At 33.7% G+C, this 23,885-nt stretch overlaps 1 protein-coding gene across 1 annotated transcript; it reads right to left on the minus strand.

The window, feature by feature from the left end:
* Positions 1 to 1,675: 1,675 nt before the first annotated feature.
* LOC148281664 (dual specificity protein phosphatase 18) lies at positions 1,676 to 12,622 on the minus strand. The gene is made up of 4 exons (XM_088226348.1): positions 12,202 to 12,622; positions 9,425 to 9,659; positions 4,164 to 4,300; positions 1,676 to 2,760 (listed from the first exon to the last, which is right to left on the minus strand). The coding sequence occupies exons 1-4, from the start codon at positions 12,306 to 12,308 to the stop codon at positions 2,571 to 2,573; spliced, it is 669 nt and encodes a 222-aa protein (XP_088082474.1). The 5' UTR covers positions 12,309 to 12,622; the 3' UTR covers positions 1,676 to 2,570.
* Positions 12,623 to 23,885: the final 11,263 nt, after the last annotated feature.

Genomic DNA, 23,885 nt, shown 5'->3' on the forward strand with positions numbered 1-23,885 from the left:
CTGATTTTTCTTCATATAAATGCATTCCCGTATTTTCTCCCTGGATTATGGCACTTTAGCAGTGATTTTTTACACACTATTATTATTTACTATTGGCGTGTCTTTACCGTTTTGCTTTTTTGATAAATTGTTTCTCATGGAAGCTAGGACCATCCAAAAACTCAAAAAAGGGCCCTGTTTTATCTGCCGTCTTCGGATGTACGGTGTGCAAATATGATAAATAATTTTGAAGAACGAACAAAGTACCGACACAGAAAATTTCATTTTGATACTCTTAAAAAAATCCGTTCAGTTTTGGGGTGCGGAAAACGGGACAACAAAACCTTGATTTTGTTGATTTTATTTAGGCATAATCAGTCCGACGCGCAGTTGTCTTTTTCGCACAATATCGGGAAGGTATCTGCGAGAGAGTGACAGAAAAACTATGTACAAATACTTATTCACAGGTCCATCTTTTCCACAAGGGAACGTGTTGCACGAGCCCAGGGCCCCGGCCTGATGGGGGCCGCGAAATATCACGACAAAATTACCTTTTTTTGCCTTTTTAAAGGGTCCCAAACTCTGTGTGCCCAAGGGCCCCCCCTCTATATGGCTTAATACGGCCCTGCCTATTCATCAAATGTCTCTGACTACACCACGGGGCCACGACCCTGATAAATGAAATACACGATTATATATTATTAATAATCATGTTATTCCAGTCAAGGGAAAACATCTGTACCTCAAAGGCCATTTCGATTTTCGCATCCAGTTTATGATCATGTCCAAATATCCATTGATTTTGAAAAAATGTAAGTCTTATAATGAAAGAACCAATGTATTAAGATACTGAAAATACAAATTAATGTTCTGAATTATTAGAAATCACTTAGAGAAAGAAGATTCTTTAAGCTATTGTTGAACGTTTGACGTTTGGATTTGCATCCGTCTGCCTCTGAGGTACAGAAATAAACAATTTAGCGAAATGTGCACATGTAGGTATTCAGTTTAACAATATTAATTTTATTTTTTTAAAAATAAGTATTTGCGTTCTTATGATTTACCCAAATATTTCATTTTGAGGGCCATTTTCAACTAGTTGTAAATAACTCACTATTAGAAAATGGAATTAAGTTGGGGTAGAGTGGGATTCGAACCACGGACATTTGGACACGGATTTTTTTTTTTTCATTATTCGAAGAATCAATGTGGTCAAATTGATTGTAATTTGTGATTATTTCCATTATTCGGTACTCAATTTGTCAATTCAAACAAATAATTTACGACCTTGGACATTTAACAAACAAATTTTTATATTCAACACTGTTAGTAAAAATATTAAAAAGATAAAAAAGCTTTTAATTTTTTTCATAATGTCTATTCCAGGGGGTATGATAAATAAGTAAAAAAATGTGTAATTTTAATAATTCCATTATATTTTACTATATAAATGTACAACAATAAATATTATATTATACCTATATTACATGCATCTAATATCTTAAAACAATAATATCTTTGGTCCCTCATCAAACTCTTTATTTTTGCGAACATACTTTTTAAATACATATATATCACCGTAAGTCTTTTTCTTAAAAGTTAAAAAAATATTTAATATTTTTAGATTACCTAAAAATACATTATTGTATTAATATAATACAATAACTGTGAATATTTAATAATTAAAACAAGACAGTTTATTTTTTTCGTATGCGAGTGCGTGGTCTAACTTAATTAGGTTACACCGAAAATATTAAAGACGGAAAAATGAAATATAAATAAAATTTTAAAAAGAGGATTATCTGTGGTAAATTTGATTACATAAATCGGTAAAAGTTGATAGATTGCTTGGCTATTGTCATCTCATTTTTACACAGGTGATATTTTTATAATACGGTTTAATTTCAACTTTTTTGAGTCCCAGCCTATTTTGCATCATAAAACCTAGAGTAAACGGCAGTTTACATTTTATTTTTACCCTTTTTTTTGGGTTTGGTGAATCGAGTTAGATCAGCAAGTTTTTTAAATATCACTGAACCTTAAAATAAAAATAAAAATATGAGAAGACTGTTCAACATAACTTATACAGGGTGTTCATTAAGCCCTGTCACATCCGAAACCACGATAATCAGTATGAGCAAGAAGACATATTGGCACATAAAAAGAATTTTTTGAAACGAATAAAATTTATAAAAATAAAATATCAAAAAAAGCACATGGTTGTTTACTTCTGCAGGGGAGAAACGAGGGGGAGAGGACAGTCTGATACACCGACCACCGAGCTCCCCTCACTTCTCTCCTGCAGAAGTAAGCAACCATTTGTTTTTTAAAATATTTTTTTTTTCTTTTTTCTAAATATTTTTATAATCATGCTAATATGTCTTCTTGTCTATACTGATCATCGTGGTTTCGGATGTGACAGGGTTTAAAGAACATCTTGTATAAAACTTTGAGGCTAATGATCGGCCAGTGGATTAAAAGGGTTAATTCAAGTATGGTAAAGCCTGTTTTCAACTGAGTTTAGGAAAGTTTAGTAGAGATGTGCCCTTTTTAAGCGTGCACTCGTAAATAACCTCTTAAAAAAAACATCCTCAGTGTCTACTAGTTATACAATATCTTTGTCGATAAGAGAGCATTGCTTCGTAATCAACCTCATACACATCGGGAATATCTCGGTTCGCTGCCTCGTTGAACACTATTTTGACGGACGTTTTTCCGAATAACTGTTCTTCATACTTGATCAACTGCCGGAAGAAACCCGTGTTTGGCCTTATTTGCGGTCTGGAATAAAATAATAATTTGTATAAAAGAAATAAAAGTTCGCTCATTAAAAATTATTACTCTCAATTACAAATAGGTCCTCTGAGTTAATTTAAGTAGTTTAATATGGAAAATGCAACAATATTTGAATTTGCCCAAATTTTCGTAGACAAGGACTGGATTCAACTCCCTGGAAAGCCGTTTATATTAACATATTACAACAGAGATGAAGAACATTTACGATATTTTGTTGATAAATTCACCTGATCCATGAAGGAGTATAGAAATTGAAAAAATAACATTTTCAGGCCTTGCCTAGTTTGTAGGTGAAATAATTCAATTCGATGAATCTCACCCGCATAAACAAAGGTTTCAGTTCTTTAACTTCACAAACATCAATAGATGAAAGAATTGAACGAATTTAGATGTTCAAATATAGGCAGAATGGTGAATGTTACATAGGGTCTAAAGTGGCCATTGACAGGTCATAAGCCCGTAGATGCCTAGACTTCTGTATTACCTTCTCTTAAATGTTCTTCATATCTGTTGTAATATGTTAGTGGAAAATACACGTTTAACATATTTTTGAAATAAAGTGTTATATGAAATATAATGCGAGTAAAAATTTCGATTTACGAACTTATAAACGGTAATACGGTCAAAGAGAATTGGCCCACTACTTGTTTAAAGTGTATAGTCTACTTTCATTATCCATAAGGACTATTAGTAAGTTCTCACCATATAAAATTGCGATTAAGAAATGGATAGTGGAGGTGGGTTGCGCACGGATCGATGAGTTGATCAAGCCAAATAGGTAAAATGTGTGTACTGTTTATGAAATTTGGTCATGTTTTTTATGATTATTTTAGTTTATATTGTTTATTATGTTAATGATAATTAGGTTAATTAGATTAATTACCTTTTAAAAAATATTATTATGTTAACTTTGTAAAACAACTAATTTAAGGCATGTTTCACATTTTGTAAAATGTTTCCCTCGGCAAGGGACACCTCAGTGAGGGAACATTATTCTGTATAAAAAAGAATACAAACAATGTGAAAGCATAAATAAATATGCGGTTACCAGTAAATCGGATCGATTGCGTCCTTAGTTTTAGTTAATTCTGTAAAATCTAAGATTTTTTTTCAGAAGGTGTCATTTCACAGATAAATAAATATTCTGTAAGTATTGTAGCATTAATTTAATCAAGTTCTTGTAAAAAAACATTCAGTAAAATCGAATCGTATTGTAATTTTTGTCTCGCTGTACTCGTGTAATTTTTAAATACCTAGCTGTCTTATTTCCGGATATAATCTATAGAAAACAAACACACCACCTTTGTTCTTTTGGAATATATTTACAAATGTTTATTTATTGTTCAGCGCACTTTTGTATAAATTCGTATAGTTTAAAGTTTTTTTACCTTTTGGATCTGAGGTGGTAGAAAGCATCCCTCAGTGAGAATCCCCGGTGTCTCATGAGGTACGCCAGGCAGAGGGCGGCCGAGCGGCTCACCCCCGCCACGCAGTGGACCAGAGTGCAGCCTCCGGAAACACGGACCTATGGAAAACAATGTAAAATTCTGTCAATATCGATTTTGCGCTTTGATTGTGAAGAAATATTCCATTTTCGCTAAATAAGTATTTAAAATGGCGGGCACTTCCATGGTAATATCGTTAAATAAGGCACATTAAATTCTCCAATTGAACGTAGTTATGCAGAAAGCAGCCAGTTCACAATTTTGAAAAATGAGATATTGATATTATCGGGTGTTAGTTAGTTTTTTTAAAAGTTTTTAGTTTTTCTTCAATGTAGGTATGATTTATACGCTTTTTGAAAGTCAATATATAAATAAATAAACAAAACAACACAAAGAGATAGTCATAGTAATAAATAACTACACATTCTTAAAATAATCAAATAAACTAACACAAATAAAATAATACTATTTATTCCATATACTGCTCTTCTTCCATGTACTCATTAAGTCCATAATAGGCCTTTTTTTGAAGTACGCTTTTTATGAAATTTTTTAATTTATTGTTCGTCATAGTTAGGATATTGTCGGGTATTCTATTGTTGAAGCGTACGCAGTGCCCCACAAACGATGTGCTTAGCTGAGCTTAGCTTCAATTTCGGGATTACCAATTTATCTTTATTTCTCGTATTATGAAAATTATTAACGCTATTTTTTTGAAAGAGAGATATATTATTACGCACATACATAATATTATCTGATATTTTTACATTACTTTTTTTTTTGCACCACAACAGGCCAGGATGCCTAATTACAGTGGTGAATTACATCTCAGAGCACCACCCAGGCTTGAGAAAAATCACATTTTAAGAAAAAAATTGTGTTCTCACCGGGAATCGAACCCGGAACTTTCCGTGCGTGAGTCAAGCGTCTTAACCACTACACCACGGAGGCCGCCATTTATGTTCTGCTAAAACCAGCTAGACCGCTTTCATACAAAAAAACTGTATTAATCACCTTCTGAAAATGGTGTCGATCACGAAAATGGCATTTCTCAATTTGCAGAAAACGTTAAATACATAATTTGATTCTTGTTTGATAAAATGAAAACTGATTTATTCATTGTTTATTATTTGTTAAAGTCAACAATATTCCAACTGTTTGATTATTCACTCTTTTCACAAAGTTGCTATTATCTCAGTTTCCTTTTTTATGGCTGGCTGTTTTCTGCAATAACTACGTTCAATTGAAGTTGATTGTCCAGGATTCTGGTTTTATCTGAAAATAACGTGTGATTTAAAGATTTATTTTTTTAAAAAATAACCCGCTAAGCTTCCATTTTACTGGCTCGACAACAGCTAGAAAAGAATAAAGATACTGAAGGAAGTTATGAATTTTAAAAACACTTATAACATCCAGAATAATTGAGAAAAAATCTTTGTCGGATTTTTTCTTGCAACTGGCGGGAATCGAACCCGCGACGCCAGTTTCACAGTCGGCCGTTTAACCTGCTGCGCCACGGCGCGGCGCCTGTCTTATATTTTATTTTTGTTTATTTGTAGTTGCATTTCGGTTTGTAAAGTAGAACCGGAATTCTGGGCAAGTATTTACGACTCGATGGCTACCCTCAGGAAAAAATACTGAAAACGAAAATCGAATGGAGACAAGTCCGCCTCGAAGTGTGCTCGTTGACGCGTTCGCCTAGTCGTGGTCGACTCAAATATTTGTTCGTAATTTGGCGGAGATGCGCCACACTTGGTGTACCGATGCAGAGTCAGATGAGGGTGAGGATGGATGATGATGCGGGGTACGGAAATCGGAAATCACCTTTACGACGCAAAGCCATACTTTGACGACCACTGCTTAGCTATTAATGAGGATATTTATCCTCGTCGTCTTAAAAATAATATTGATTGCATATACACATATATTTATTTTCAGGGGGTATAATATATAAAATGTTTATGCAGTGTTTTGTGGTTAGTTTAGTTTGAGTACAGAAACATCCTGTCTTTTAAAATAACTGGGAAATTTAAAAACTGGATTATAGTTGGAATCTGTCAACTCGTAAAAGGACCAAATAAAAAAAGTCCAGGTTAGCTCTACTATCAAAACTATAACATTTCATTGACGCATCTACATAAATTAAGATGACCAAATAAAAAAAATATAAAACAAATAATAAATAAGTGCCAAATGCAAAAGGAGTAACATAATGCTTTTACTTTTGCCTATGCACAGGAGCATAATAATTTTCACGAATGAATGAGTAAAGTTGCTGCAAGAGAACGATGAAACGTTCAAATAGCGGACCCTATTGTGATTTATCACACACCGTATTTATACAATTCTCTAAAACGTTTTTCATTAAAACGCTAATATAATATTCAAATTATTTTTCGTAACACTCATTCTTATGGCGTTATAGATTGAAAAAGCGTGCACCGACCGCTAAAAACTTGAGAATTATTTCACTGTTTCAACAAATGTTTTCAGTCTAACGAGTTCATCGACTAAAGAGTTTTGTTCTTGAGATTTATATTTGAGTTTTCAAAAGTAATCTTATTCGTCTTTTTTATGTTTTTAAAGAACATAACAAGAACGAAAATCCCTGAAAATACAAAAATTACAACTGATTGATTGAATTTATTAGTTAAATTAATTTTATCACCAGCCGTAGCACATTTAGTAAATGGTCGAGTGAGGAATTGGAGTTGTTGTGGATTCGATTGTGTAAAAAAAAAAACATCATTTTTGGGCTGTTTGCGATTTTCTTTTGTTTTATTTTGATTCGCAGTAAAAAGTTCATTCAACAACAGGCAAATGACATAAAAATCGATCACGTCATAATGCTGTGGATTGGCGAGAGCAGAAAATAGAAAGGGAAATGGCGGGAATAGTTTATATTATAGTTTATATTATCTTGTTCGAAAATAGGAATGCGCTCCAGAGCGAATAACTTCCTGGATGAGCTAATGTAGGTTGCCTCACAATACAGCGGGCCTAATTACATACATTTACATGACACACCTACAGACGTCACGGTACCTACGTACGTAGGTGAGCGTAGGCACTTGTTCGCGCTAAATATAAATCTCGTTAGAGAGAGCGAAATATTTCGTTACGCGTAGCTAGTCGGTCGTACAGAGATGTATTCAAAGCGGATTCCGTGTAAACAAAAATATTCAGGTATTTGTGGGGGCGCGGGTTCATTCAGTAACTGTTGTCTGTCGGGAGTTGAGTTGGCAGGAAAAAATCTCCGTTCGCTTACAGCCTGGTGAACTGTTCAGTTGGGGTTTTCACCAAAATAGAGCTACGGAGCTCGGAAAACAACTGCGCAGTTTGTTGTACATTATTTTAATGGTCTCTTACATAAGAATTCCACCGCTCTTTTTAAATCCGCAGAAGATTGACGAGTTGTACAAGTGCCCACTTCCTAGGTGGAATTAAAAGTGGCTCGGTAAATAGTTGACCGACCCCAATATCACATAATATAAACGAACATAGCTACGGTTGTTGCCGGCGGTGTGGTATGCGGTAGGAGAGTTGTCGTGTGCAAACTCCCATTAACAACCGCGTGTTCACAATTACTATTTTAACAACTTAGAAAACTTTGAAACCTAACGCGTATGACCGTTGGTCAAGATATTTTTTGCTACAGAGTTTTTTTAATATGGGAGTTGTTTTATTATTTCCCGCGCTTATCATGTAGGTACATGATTTATAAGTTGACAACGATTGTTGATTGTGGCCTAATTTAGAAATTTCTTTGCATTTCTTAACCTCATCAAGATTAGGCGAACTCCATGGACCAAACGTTTTCAAATACTCTTATTCCACTTCACTTAGATAATGATTTTTTTACTTGTGCTTTTGTTAGATAGGTTCATTAATGTTTTCAGATATTAATAATAATAAGTAATTCAGAAGGAAAGATTTGAACAAAGTGAATATATTATTTAGGAGTTTTTTGGAAGGTGGAAACAGGTTGGTAGGAAGGAGTCGCAAAACTATCAACAAACGTTGTCATGGCGGCAACTCAGCTGATGGAGTTTTTAATTGGAATGATATACCATCAAAACTTTTTTCACAATGATTTTTTGTTTGACTTGCTCCCGTATCGGTTTTCCTGACTCAGAGATATCTTTAAATAAAACTATCTTATCGATTTGGAAACGACGTCTTTTTTAAATAATATTTTGAATTTCATAATGTTTCAAATAATAAAGCCGGTACTCTACAGGCTTATCGGCAGATGCGAAAAAAAGGATATGAAGGGAAGTTATGAAAAAATACTATTCGTAGAATCAAATTAGGACATAAATATATTTGATCTTTTATTTTATTAGTTAACGGATATCATACTGACACGGACCATGTTAGGAGGATCTGTGTTAGGGTTTTGCCAGTAGTGTCTTGATAATTTGATGTTCCTCTGTGATTTGGTATGAATGTGTATTGTTTTTCTTCTGTTGCTTGAGTGCGTGTTGTATAGGGCAAATTATTCTAATGTTTCCTATATGTATTTGGGTTTTGTGTCATTGTTTGATTTGTTTGTATTACTACGTTCTTCTTCCTTTCCTCACGTTAAGTAAGTAAAGGTAAACCTGATAAAGGTATCATAAATATAAGAGAAAAAGCCAAAAAATGCGTCAATATAAAACAACCGCAATCCGGTCTGACCATTTTTATTTCTGTTCACACGCCTTACAGAAAGGCAGTTGACACAAAAATAACGAAAAACAAAAATACATCAAATATGTAGGTACGTATATTAATGTAATAATGTTATATTAGCGGCCCGAGTGGTCTAGTGGCTAAGACTCTCGCTTCACGCATGGGCGTTTCTAGATCAAATCCCGGTTCTTTCTCTCTCGTTTTTTCCGATTTATTAACAAGCTAATGAACTCGTATTCCCGCTGTGGGAATCGTGAAAATGAGATTAAGGGTAAAAGAAAAGTTGATTATATTATTTACTGAGATGCACTGATGGTGATATGAGCATTGAAAGCAGTAAATGTACGTTCTAAATAAAGCGAATCTTAAAAAAAGGAATCAAAATTTCATTCAGGCTAAAAACTTGATTTGCAATATGCGGATTTGAAAACAGGCCACAAGGCCTCCGGGTCCGAAATCAGGTCCGGGTAAGTGTGCTGTATTTAGGCCTTCACGCCTCTTGTGGGTAAAACCATTAGATGTTTATTTACCTGTTCTATGAGGTCCGCCACGAGTTCGAAGTGGCTCTCCAGGTCGTCGTCCACTGTGTCCTTCACAGGGACCCTCAGGAAGAGGGTGTCACGGGACGGCAGCGGGGTGTCGGGCAGCTCGGGGGCGGCGCTCACCACGCACGTCACGGCCAGCGCGCGCAGGGCGGAGCCGCGCACCGCCCCCGCCCCGCACAAGGCCAGCCCCGACACCACCTGGCTGAGCCCGGACGCCGCCCTGCAGAGAGACAATCGGTCATTAGAGGTTACAATAGGCCTCGCGGACCCCGGCTCAGGAGGACCGATGTTCGAACCGCGCTGTACAACTTGTTTCCGGTATTTATAAGTAAAAGAACATGTCAATTTTTTTTAAATTTTAGTAAATCGTCGACACGTTAATTTTCTTTACAAAAGTAATAAGAAACTCCCGAAAAATTATTATATATCATTTGAACAACTCTGTACCTAATCCAACTTTCTTCGTCATTTATATAATATATATGACATAAGTATTCTTTATCAAAATGTGCAAGCTCTATCACCCCACTAAAAAAATAGCTATAATTTGAATATAGTGATGTGTGTTTACATACATTTTTTCTAAATGTACAAAATATTAAATAAATAAATCCGCGTATTTTTCTCTAGTTGTAATATTGTTTTAATGTGTAAGTGTTGCCTTAATAAAATATAATTTTAAAATTATTTTTATGCTCTCAGAAATCTTTACTTTTCCCTAGAAAACATTTTGTTCGAAGACCTTTTCACACCACTGTACATGTTATTTTATAAAGATGAATAAAATAATCCTCTCATCCGGTCACTCAGCACTATGTTAAAACGAAAGTCTGGCTTCCAAAAAAAGTATTATGCACTGAGAAAATTAATTTATATCACTAGGGCTTGATCATATATTTGTACCTACATCGGAGGTACATAGTATAATGAAAGTAATATATACTATAAATTGATATATTTCTGTGGTTCTGTGTGATACAATAACTCTCATCCATGAAATCAACTCAAACGATGTAACTTCGTGATATATTATATTATATGAATATATTATCCATTACTTTAATATATAATTCATTAAAAAACAAATAAAAAATACCACTAGGAATTCAGTCGTTATTATATATTTAATTGAAATGTCAACTGGCTGAATTGTTCTAGTAATTAAAAGTGCTAAAAACGGCCGCGTGGAGCGCTATATGTCCTGCAATATGACGCATGAAAGTAAATATGGTATTATGTCAAAAGTACCATCTCAAAGAAAAATAGTCCTTAAGAAATACTGTTTTCCAAATCAAGAATCTTCAAATAATTTGTGTCATCTGCAAGTTTAATCTAGGAGAAAAACCCGCACTGGGGTTATTACATTCAAAATATAGTATACTTATTTGTATGAAAAAAAAGCTGGAATAATCGGTTAGTTTATTGGCTCACCGCAGGCGCTGGGCGCGCTTTATTAAAATTTACATTTATGTTAGGATAAAAATACAAACGGTAGAAATGATTTAAAATAAATGTTCATTATTTATTTGTTTTTCTGTAAATAAAGTTACAATAAAACATTATTATAGTTAGTAAAATATAATGGTAAGCTGCGCATAATCGCTTCTATACACGGTTCGCCCCTGCCACACTGTACTGTTGTAACGAGTACTGATATATTATAATATTATATTCCTATTCCTGTACAAGCTTAAATTTATAAGGCCTTGTTTTAAAGTAGGTAACTGGTACAAGCCATTCTTGGGAGATGAAGTAATCTCTCAATACATTCAGTTGTGATGCATTTGAACACGCGAAGTATTCAGTTGGCTACAGTAAGCAATCTAAATATCGAAACTGAAATGCAGTCATCGTAAAATTGTATTTAAGTTTATATCAGAGTAGTTGTTACTGTTCCACAAAATCAGACGATAAAAAAATACTTAGGTAACAAAACCAAAACTTAAAATAGTTTATTATGCCGACTTTAGTTTCAGTAGGAATATTTATACAAAACGTAATAATGCATTTGAATTCACAACGACTACAAAGCATTTATTGTAAGTTCATCAATTTGTTAAAATACGCTAAGTTATCAAAAATATTAATTCATGTCATCTTGATATTGCGCGTGTTTTTCAATTATTAAAAAATAAATACCCGCTAATATTTTGAATTATCTATCCTAACATACATAATGTACCCTCGGGTAAGTTTTTTTCCAGATCTATGAGTATTAATAGTAATTAGGGGCATAATATCTACTTTAATACAATAAATTATGTTATCCTTGATTTCTTAATTATTTGCAGTATATTAATTATCTTAGAAAACAATTCACTCTTCCTAACAATGTATAATTATGAATATTGTACATTCACTTTTTATAATATAATTTATGACAGGCAAACATTTACCTAGACTAAGAATAAATAATCAAGTAAATGTAAAATACTAAACTCAACATAATATTTCAATATTGATATTAAAATAACTGTCAGTGGGTTTATGTTGACAAAAAAATAGACACGGGTCATTATGAGTATTGACGCTGTCACTTGTGTTATTATTGTCATCTGGATGTAAATGTTTGTTTTTTTCTTTAAAAAATCGTATTATACTTTTTATTAAAAAATATAATTAGACGTCATCATTTGTTTTGTACCCTTCAATTTGTATTGAAATCGCTATATTTCAAAGTTAATTGGATTCGTTTCAAGTACGTCGGTACAATAATTTAAATGAGTCAACAATATCGGTTCTGTAATATTGGCAAAGCTTACCTTATTTTTTCATTTTCGGCCAGTATATCTTGTACATCTGTTCTGCTTTTAGTTTCATCCTCACACGAAATACCAACATCGCGCGCGTCCTCGCTGATCACTTTCATGGTGATAATATATTAAGCCTGGCTAATTATTTAACGTTTATATTTGATTAACTGCGGAAGCGAGAACTACTCGTATATTGTTTATCAGTTAATGCCCGGGGTTTAGATCAACACTACATGGACCTTTATCTTTTCGTAAATAAATTTGGGATTTTCACTCGTGCGAATGTTTCGCGGTTTCTGTGAGACGTCACAATATCGACAGCAAGGTATTGCACCTAGTACCGAGCACCGAGCACCGCACGGCACGAGCGCTCGAGCACGTTTGTCCCTCTCGATAAGTTTTCTTCCCGCCAAGTCAATGTTCCCGCGTCACTGGATTGTTATTCCTGTTAGTCAGAGGTGGGAATCAGAAATTCCAATTTCCCAACGGAAAGCAGTCATTATACACGCATTCTTTGTATATTATTACATTCATTTTGCTGATGATTTCCAGAGAACATTCCGCACCAGCCATAAATGATACAAAATGAAAGGAAAATTGTTTAGGTGGAGTTTCCAAAAGTGTTTTTCCGTGTAAATTATTTTCACGCTGAAGGAAAAACAAATGGTTTATGCATACTAAAATTATTTTATAAATAGCCTACAGTATTGGAGAAAGTTTATGAAAATCAGAGTTATAAGAAGGAAATGATTTGTGTTTATTTGACTCTTAAATATTTTTAAAAAACATGATAAAATCAGTAGTAGGAATAAAATTTATTTTTTGAGGGTTCACAAATAACAAAAAATAGGAAAAATGTTTTTGAGTTTTCTCATTTTTGCCAGTAATTAAACACGTACGTTATTATCCAAGAAGAGCCCAAGAAGAAGTTTAAAAATTGAAAAAATGTTTTCAGGCGTTGCCTAGAATGTGAAATAATTCAGTCAGATGAATCTCTTCACAACAATAAATGTTTCGGCTCTTTAACTTCACTAAAATTAACAAATGGAAGAATTGAAGAAATATGGATGTTATTACATAAGCAAAAATAGTGAATGTTACACAGTGTGTAAAGTGGCCACTTAAACCAGCCAATGACAGGTCATAAGCCCTGTAAATGCCTAAACTTCCATATTTCCTTATTTAAGGTATTCTCCATCCCTGTTGTAATTTGATAATCTTAATGACTCCCGAGGGGGTGAAATCCAGTCTTTTGTCTACAAAAATTTGGAGAAACTCAAATATTGTAATGTAAGTTATTAATTACGTAAAAGAAAGAAGCATTTATAATCGGAAGAATTTTTTTTCCACAGAGATGAAGCTATTGAAAGTATGAAAATCTAAATAAATAAATATCTAATTTGTCTTTAAAAAATTGTACGTGCCCAAAATATTGTTAATTAGAAGAATTATTTATCTCTCGAAGATAAGTTTATTGATTCATATACCTACAACTACCTCTGGTGTCAGTTTTTCACACTGTTGTCGATTGAATTTTGCGTAAATAAGCCATTTGAATATATTATTGTAATGGGTCTACCGCGTGTCGATTTGTTTCGGACGCTTAAAAAATACAAATGCTCAAAGGTAAACAATAAAAAAACGTAGGTAGGACAAATTTTGTCACATGATTTTGGCGTTTTCACAAAGAAAATGGGAACCTTTCAGACATTTAATAATAATTGCGGTGTGTTGTCCGCGTGCCAGTCTTCGTGTCACCTTTAAAAATATTTTGGGACTATTTCTGTTTTTCATTTACAAACTGCTGAAACAAACAAAGGTTTAGGTACTGAAACTTGTGTGGAGCTGCCAGGTACCCGAATCAGTCCCGTTAGTTTGTAAATATAACCTAAAAGTGTTTTAAATTACTCACCATAATATAAGCACTCATCAATTAAAGGGTAATTAAAAAAATATTTACTGATAAACATTTACATGTATATATCTATATATATTACTCATAATAGTTATTTGATATTATATTTCATTATATTACCTACAACATATTATAATAGTGGATACAAATATAGTTAAATTTTCCATAAAAAACCAAACTTATGCCAAAAAAATTACTGTATGTTTTACTGTTTTTAAATGTGAATTTTTCGGCATTTATCGTACTTAAATAATAGGTTTTATATTTTATAAATTACTCCAAATTCTATTCGACTCAATATTAAACTAAAATGAATACCTAAAAAACAGACCCTTATTGAGGTGATGCGGCGCGTCTATTTATTTATTTATTATATATACTGCCTAAGCCAATTACAACAGTTACATGAAGAAACATAAATGCAAGATACTGAACAAAAAGAACATAAAACTATTTAGCAAAGACAAACAAGGGCAAAACAATAATTGTATGCAATATATTCAAAAAAACAAAAGACCTTAAACTTTGAGCTAAACCATGCCAATCCAACTTCATCCCCCACTGTTTAGTCGCGAAGAGATCTACGAAAAGCCGGAAGATCTATCCCAAAGAATTCCAAGTCGTGTGATGAATTGACTAATCTACACATTCTGGACTTTGGGGCATAAAAACCAAAGTTGCTCTTAGAAGATTTTATAAATAGCAGATTTTGACTTCTGGTGACACGGTTGGGAACATGAAAAGGAATTGATTGCAACAGAGATGGGAGATCATTTAAAGCATTAAGTATTTTGAAAATGCATATAAGGTCCATCTCCGTTCTACGTCTCTCCAATGAAAACAGATAAGAGATTGCTCTATTTCAAAATAGAGCTCTATTAATATTTATAAGGTCATAGAGCTTATTTCCCAACTAAATAAAGCATGTTAAGACGCAAGTATTCTCACATTCAAATCAACCACACAAGTAGTTTAATTAATTTGTAACTTATTACAATATTGCACGGATATCCACTGAAAAGCTTTCAGTGCGAACAAAATTGCTAAGCCATGAAAACACTCGAGACACGAGGAACGACGTCTCGGCAAGGTCATTTGGTCATTAGAAAAATTCTTCAACTTAAATATCCCGCAGTAATCTAAACAGGCGAGTGAGCGTCGGTAGGTAATAACAAAAGCCACATTGTGTCATAAATCTAGAATCTTAATTCGCGGCGGAAACTCAATGTTTACGTTGTCAACACGCCTTCCGTTTACCTCCCCAAAATAAGTACGGAATAAAATATTATACTATGCGAATTTTGTTAGTGATTTCTTGCATTCGTGTCTCGCGTGTGATATATTCGTTATTTAGTCAGGAATGTCGGCCTGGCGCCTAAAGGACACCTTTGGCCTTTTAATATTTCAGCGTCAAATATTTCTTAATTATATGTTCTACCTTTATATTTATGAGACGCGTATGAATGTATTTTTAGCCTTGAATTCCAACAGCGGTTGACAACCGTTTTGCGATACTTTCTACGCAATATTCACTATTTACTCCCATTTTTATAATATATTCTCATCCCAAACGGCACTTGAAAAACTACGTATTTGTTAATACGTAAAAGCAAAGAAGCGTTATTTTCTTATGTTTGTTTGAAATGTATTCAATCAAAAAATAAATACCTCACACATTTTTTACACTGGCATAACATATTTACGCGAAGAAAAAAATTGCAATTATGCATTCCGGAATATGCTGGACCAAATCCAGAATAACGAATTTTTATGTAGTAGATATGCGAGACTTTTATAAAGTATTCTTGTGGGTTATTAAATTTCATCTTAAGAGGAAGCGTGGTGAGAGCAATGATTTTTCCACACACTATAGATTGGGGTGTCTCTATAGTTTTACTTTATCGATAAATTGTTTCTTATGGGAGCTAGGACCGTCAAAAGACCCAAAAGAGGGCCTGGTTTTATCTGACATCTTCGGACGTACGGTATACAAATATGATGATAATAAATTTTGAATAACGGAAAAGAAAACATCAAAATATCTTCTTTATTTGTTTTTTTTTTCATAAAACTGCAAATCATCAAATCAAATCAAGTCAAATCAAATTTGTCACAAGAATCGTCAAATCAAATATCCAAAAGAGCACAAAAAAAAAACTTATACAAAAATAAAGTTATTTTGCACAAACTTTTTTTTGTAAAGTAAAAGCACTGCGTGCCGTAAAACGAATACATTTTAAGGTCGATTATCCTCGTAAGAACGAAGAAATTAAAAAGTTCTCATACTTTAGATTAAATCATTGATATCTATAAAGATAAATTGTATATTTATTTGTTCGGCATAGTTGACTGTGACTGAAGGCCCGTTTGTCCAGTGGCAAGTGACCGAGCAATATCCACTGGGCACGGGGCATAGTGACCTGGATTAAGGGTTGCACAATGAGCATCACCTGGTACATCGACGTGGCAAGTATGAATTTCAAATTTAATAAACTATTTATCTACGAACATAAAGCGTGTTAAAAAAAAACTTTATTACGTTTTTCAATTATAAAACTCTATCAAAATTATGTTCATTTACGTATTAAGTTGTAAAATATACGCTTTTTCTAACTGGTAACAAAAAATCAAACAAATTAATTAGTCGATAAAATCACCATAACTTATTGATTCCATGTAAACAAACTTCAAGCATTATATGTGATTCTATTCTAAAAGTAGAGACGTTTCTAGCTTCTCTGAGACTTCAATCTGTTCAAACTTCAATCTGTTTTCAATGCAGCAGCAAGGCTTATTACGGGAGTAAAAAAATATTCCACATCACACAACATCTTCGAGATTTTCACTGGTTAAAAAGCCCAGAGATAATAAAATACAAACTTTTCTGGACAGTATTCAAATCTCTTCATGAAATATCTCCAAGATACCTATCGGACCTTTGTATTTGGGAAAATACATATCAATGAAATTCTACTCTTATGTCAGCATTTGATTCAGGCAGAGAAAAACTTGCCGAAATCCGGCGCTCCCCAAACAGTAGGTTTGGAGATCGTGCTTTTGCCGTTGCCGGCCCCTCTGCCTGAAACCAATTGCCTTCAAACTTACGAATCATCGACAGTCCCAGTCAGTTCAGATCCCAACTTAAATCTCACTTCTTTCTTCAAATCAGAAAATACAACATGTTACTTTAGTTTAGTAAGAATGTAAGTTTACGTATACAAATGTAAAGCGCCCTTGAGGTGATTTTTTACAAAAATGGCGCTATATAAATTAGCCAAATTTATAATTATTGTTATTATCTTGAAACTCATTGAATACTGTGAAGCCTTTACAAAATAAGTTGTGTAAGGTTATATTATATGAAGTTATTATCGTCGTTTGAAAAAAATACGACTTACATCCAACGAAAAACAAACAAAAAATTCCTATGAAAACAAAAATTAAAATTAGCTTAACTAAAAAACGTGTCGTTTTAGTACAGATTAAAAAAAAATTATTGACAACGATGTTTGCAGTAGTAATTAATATTTTGAAAATGCATATCGAGGTATCGCGTGCATCCCTAGTTGGGGTGGCTTGAACAACATTGCGGGCTGCGCTTATTTCAATAGCATTAGCAACTGCTAAACGTATTAGCTAATTTCAATGAATACGAAAAATCACAAGACGCGGTGTTTCAAATTAAAGACGTTAAAAATAAAGTAAGTGTTTTTTTTTATTACCAGTTATATATTTGCTAACTCCGTAGACAGCATTTATAAAAATAAATAAAATTAGTATTTTATTTAGTTGGGTATTCAGGATGGCCAAATACTTGACGTAAAAAAAGTAGGGTGTTCAACACCCCAGGCTGTAAAAAAAGACAAATGTGTGCAATGAATTGTGAACCGTTTCTGAGATATATATTAAAAAAAAAAAAAAATTTAGTTGATTTCGTCACCGTCAGCGTAGTCTAAATTTTTTTTCGGGGTAAATATAAACTTTAATTTTTTTATTTATTTATTTGTTTGTTATTGAGGAAAAAAAATAACACGTGTCGTTTAATCGGAAGTATTATTAAATTATCATTTTATTGAATAATAATATTTCTCCAAAGTGTATCGGAAACGCCGACACGGAATTTTTTCAAAGATCGGGTGTAAAGACCCCATGGTATTTTAAAAACTTAAGGATTAAATAAGCTTTCGCATAATTCTAAAAAAAGTAATCACTTCCCGAGATTTTTTAATATTTTTATTAAAAATTACGGTAATGGCAATTTACTCCAAAAACGTAAAGTAGATGTTTTTAGCAATAATAAATTACTTTTAATCAGCATATTACAACAGAGATGAAGAAGATGTTCAAATATAGGCATAATGGTGAATGTTACACAGTGTGTAAAGTGGCCACTTAAACCAGCCTTTGACAGGTCATAAGCCCTGTAGATGCCTAGACTTCTATATTACCTTCTCTTAAATGTTCTTCATCTCTGTTGTAATATGTTAATGTAAACAGCTCCCCAGGGAGTCGAATCCAGTACTTTTAATCGTAAATAGTAACATAATAAAATGTTTTCTTTGTTGCGATACAATTATTTTTATAATAAATTTCGGTTAATAATTTATTTTGCACATTTCCATTTTTTTACGGCCCTTGGGGTGTTCTACCCCCTACATTTTCTTTTTCATCAAATATTTGGCCATATTGAGATAGTTACAATTTGAAAAATAATCGGGTGGTGGTGAAATTTTTAGGCCATTTTCAAAAATGGTCTCATAATTTAAATATTTGAGTAAATCAAAATTTACAGATGAGATAAAAAATTCATCCATATTGTTCTGAAAACTGGGTCCTCTAAATATGAAGTGACTGCAAGGATAAGCTGACGGGGACACGCGAAAAAGAAAAAGAAAGAGAGTTCATTCCTTTTCTTTTATCGCTACGAACTTAGGCCACTAGCGTAGCAAAATGCAATAATTTATACGTAAACAAATAAGAAATTAAAACATTACTGTGAAATAAGGCGTGTATGGGACGAGACGACTGTGCTAATGTAGCGGATTTCGTAATACTCCGGATTTGTAGGTTATTTGATTTATTTCGCGTTTTCTAACACTGTTATTTTGACTAACAAAAAATGAAAATATCTGAATAAACCACAAAAACGCATATAAGTATTTGAATTTTTTAGCAAATAATATATGTATTTTGGGGCTATTCAAATAGTTGTAAATACAGAAAATGAGAATCGAGTTGTGGGAGAAGGTTCAAACCTCGGACCTCTGATTCAGAGTTTGCGACATAAAATATATATTTTTAATCAGAACTGTTTTACAGTGAGACGGACTCCCTCCACATATCAGTCAACAGTTCTAAAGGCCGGGGATCTTCCTATCGGTTTAACTTATATTAAAAAACTTTTTTTTTGTCAAAAACAAAAAAAACTGCGATTTCAATTTAATTTGACTTTACAACTTTCATCGCCCCTTTAACTGTGAGTTTGGCAAATTATATGAAGGACTTATGTCAGATATTGTCTTTCTTCCGTGTGACCAAAATTACAACCAAACGAACTCTACCATAAACTGTTTATTCAACTTCTTTACTTCTTTAGTTGCAAAAATCGATTACCATTATATAACACCGTGACAGTTGCACAGCAGCACTAGCATTAGCAATAGCATTTCGCATGCCAAAGGAATGTAATAAAAATAGTAAATATTCCATCACCACTCTTGAGTTAGGCCGTTCCCGCATCCCGCATCCCGCTACGTAATACCATACAAGTATGATGAAGAGACATTCTTGAACCTCGGCCAAGTCCGCTTCAGACGGCTACCTGAACGGGAACGGACGACACTTAGCTGATCTTCTATTCAATATTCGGCCGTCACTGATTCATAATGCTCGCGTGTTCAACTCTACTGAGATCCTAAATATAATGGACAGTGCACATAATTCACTAACATACCAATGTGCTGGTTTTATGATATTTTAGTTATTTTTTTTCAAAATCATGCAGGTACATTATAATATTTTTATTGGAACACTACACATTTTACTATTACACCGTAAACAAACTATTTTCTTACATTTTTGGTGTGAATTTTTTGGAAAAAAAAACTTACTAAAATCTCGTTCATAAAAACGATTTTTCTTTAAAAAAAATAGCATTCCTAAATAAATATTCAGATAATGTTTTTTAGAAATTAAAATTTAATATTAGTATTCGTTGACGTTGAAATGTGGAGTAAATAATCAATTTTTTAATTTATTTAAATATTGTCAAAACTTAAATAACAATGTACAAAATTTAAATATGTACAACAAAGGTAATATACACCATTGACAAAATATTAGATTAGTAGGTATTAAAATAAAGTAAATATCAAGAATGAACGATATAATTTGAAGACATTTTAAGTTATATATTTTATTAGTACGAAAGTGGATGAAGGCGATTCCTTGGACGGATTAGTTTCAAATCAATTAGAAACCAGCGAGAAAGAAAAATAAACAAAAAATAAACCATTAATAAAGGTGGCGTTGAAACGCATAGTTGAAATATTTTGTTAGAGTTAAAATAGATCAGAAATATTTTGTAAGAATTGAAATAGAACAGAACTGGTTAAGGCGAGCATAAAGAGGAGTCGGTTAACTGTGTATATATTTTGTACACAGACAACACATTCTAATCTCTGTATAAAATAATAATATTTTTCGAAGAATCATTTAGTTAGAGAAATATAAAATCAGTCGAATAACTAAACCATCATCCTAGAGACAAAATTGAATGCATATAAAACATTTATTTATTTAATTTTACAATACGCCCAAGGGGCATTTACATAAGTACATACGTGCATGATTAATATCATTAATTGTAGTGCTTTAACACTTATATATTACGCAGACAGGGTATAGTCTAAGTTTATAACCGAGTTGCACAGTTTAAACCCGCGCTGTGCCAGCGGGTGTCCTGCAAGACATCGGACCCTCCCATTTACAAAAGTAATACAGGCAAAAAAAAACATGGAAGTAATTTGAAAAAAAAGGGACTACCACAGGGAAGCGTTCTGGCGCCAATCCTATAAAACGTATATACTAACGATCAACCTATAGCAGACAGGCAATTCATCTACGCTGATGACACAGCAGCGGCTGCTCAAGAGGACTCTTTCCAGCTGGTGGAGGAAAGATTTTCCCGAACTCTTAACATACTTGGGAAATACTATGAAAAAAATATGTGAAAGCCAAATCCAAAGAAAACTCAACTCTATGCCTTCCTTCTAAAAAATAAGCAGGAGAGAAGAGAACTGGAGGTCACATGGAAGGAGGAAAGAACCGAGCACTGCCAAACACCCAAATATCTTGGTGTAACTCTGGATAGAAAGCTTTCCTATAAGCAGCATTACACCAATACCGAAAGAAAGTCTCCGCCAGGAATAACATATTACGAAAGCTTACCGGTTCATCTTGGGGAGCAACTCCACATGTACTCCGCACCTCTGCCTTAGGTTTGTCCAGTTTGACGGAAATCAGCACACGCCAAACAAGTGGATATTGCAGTAAATGACATGGAGCGACTGGTGTCCGGTTTCCTGAAGTCGACACCGGTGCACAAACTTTATCCTATAATAGAAATCGCTCCACCTAACATCAGAAAAAATGTAGCAGCGGACCCAGAGAGACACAAACAGATCCATGACCCTTAACGACCATCGAATGGCTACTCTGAGACAGAGATTGAGAAGGAGTTTCGTCAAAGTCACAACTGACTTATAGACCTCTGCAGAAAAATGCAGAGAGGATCTGTGGAGAGAGGAACAGGAAGCAATAGGCTCTGGATAATACCATCCGAAAGCACAAACACCGCCCACAGTTTGGACTTCCCTACGTAGAAAGTTCTCAACAGATTACGAGTAGTGTCTAAGTGCAAATACAATCAACAGAGGTGGGGTTTTATGGAGAGAAATGACATGAACTACGATTGTAAAAAGGTGAAGGATAATTCTTATCTACTGCGGTGTCCACAAATGCAGTTAACTTATGATGAGAATGATTTGAGGATGGCCACTGACAAGGCGATACCTGTCGCTGCACACTGGAGTGGCAAGGTCTGAAGTCCGGACCCGATAAGTAAAGTTTATAAGATACAAAACCCCTTTTCAAATATGGTATTTAGTATTCAAGGTATATGCGTTTGTGAGATGCTAATTATAAATTATTATCAAAAAGGATCGAACGGCAGAGTCAGCATTTTAAAGAAAGAGTGAACTGATTAAGTGACTCATTATATACTGTATGTAAATTCTGATAATATTGTACGGAGTTTAGATGGATGGGTCAAAAACTAAAAAAAACAACTCCCAGCATTATTTAAACAGGGTTTCTTTAAAACGCAGTTGTTTTTAAACGGTGTAGGCTTAAATTTTTTTTTAAACGGTGATGTTTTTTAGTTTAATTTGCTATTCCGTTGTGGAAACACATTCGGTTTTTGGTGTTCCTTTATAACAGTAACGACTTCGTGCTGTTTAAAATGTCATTTTCAAGATACGGATGAACAAGGGCACGGAACTGCGCAGGTGTGGGGTGCATTGGAGAAGGGCCAGGGAGATTTCATGCGTATATGTGTATGTACTTCTTCCTTAAGATATTATAATACGATTAGGTAGGTATTAAGGATAAAGATTTGAAGTTATGGCGAAGCGCGGTACGGAGTGCTGCGGGGCGTTAAATTTTTCGCGCAAAGCGAAATGTTTTTTTTAATTTACTTCTGCGTTTGGTGATTTAGTTTCCGTTTTTTTCAAACGATTTAATTTATTTTTGTGGAACTGTTTTAGGTATTTCGGGAGGGTAATTGTTTTAAAACAGCAGTTACACTTTTTTACAACCTCTACTTTGAACTACGCTACATTTTCGGTTTCCGGAAGTCAACTCACTAATCAGTAGAACTCTTCGACTGGAACTCGTGACATCAGAGGCGGAGTAATGTAAAATTCACAAAACTTGAAAAAATCATAGTCGTGATACTACGATCAATAAAAATATTTATTTTTTTGGTTTAGTTTTATAGCCCAATAGCAAATATCTGCAAAAAAAGAACTTCCTCATTAACTTTAACTTTTAAAATATAACTTTGGTATAATGTACACTACAGTTTTGTGTGTGAAATAGAGCTAACACCCTTGGACGGGTGTTTTTGACTCCATGGTTACTCTAAGGTAGAAATCCTGAAAATGGAAACCGGTGAAGATTAGCCCGCCTCGTCTACTGGTTAGTGCGGTTGTGTACCAAGCCCGAAGTCCCGGGTTCGATTACCGGAAAGGTTAATTTAAAGGGGTGGTTTTCACGCTGATATTTTCCAGTTTCTGGAGCGTAAGGCGAAATAGCGGCGAAAAAAAATCTAAATCTAAATATATTAGTTAGGAATGCCAATAAACTATTTTTATTTTTTTAAATTCTGAAAATAATTCTAACATGTTTTGCCAACACCGAAACTCGTTGTTTACGACCATAATCATTGAATACACCGCGGAGAGTTTGAGTACTGATGGATTCGTCATTTTGTATACACTTATTCTCACGTGGGCGACGTTTTCATGGCGCACGAAACGAAATTGTTCAGCTGAAAATAGTTAGTTGTGTTGTTTCGAGTTTCGGAATTTTAGAATTTGTCTGCGGGCCACATTGACCCCCGAGAAAACTTACATTAAACGTAGATAACAATTAATCGTAATAATCAATTTACCTAAAACAATGAACCAAAAAGTGATCATTCAACTCAGTAACAGAT

The sequence above is a fragment of the Micrasema longulum genome, unplaced genomic scaffold (assembly GCF_059751315.1).
Source record: "Micrasema longulum isolate JH-2025_06_02 unplaced genomic scaffold, ASM5975131v1 h1tg000424l, whole genome shotgun sequence".
Classification (NCBI taxonomy): domain Eukaryota; kingdom Metazoa; phylum Arthropoda; class Insecta; order Trichoptera; family Brachycentridae; genus Micrasema; species Micrasema longulum.

Excerpts from the sequence above, each read along its gene's own strand:
- LOC148281664 (XM_088226348.1), bottom strand. The coding sequence starts at position 12,308 with ATGAAAGTGATCAGCGAGGACGCGCGCGATGTTGGTATTTCGTGTGAG. Across the intron at positions 4,301-9,424 it reads TGGCGGACCTCATAGAACAG|GTCCGTGTTTCCGGAGGCTG; the intron begins GTAAATAAACAT and ends TGTTTTCCATAG. Across the intron at positions 2,761-4,163 it reads TACCACCTCAGATCCAAAAG|ACCGCAAATAAGGCCAAACA; the intron begins GTAAAAAAACTT and ends ATTTTATTCCAG.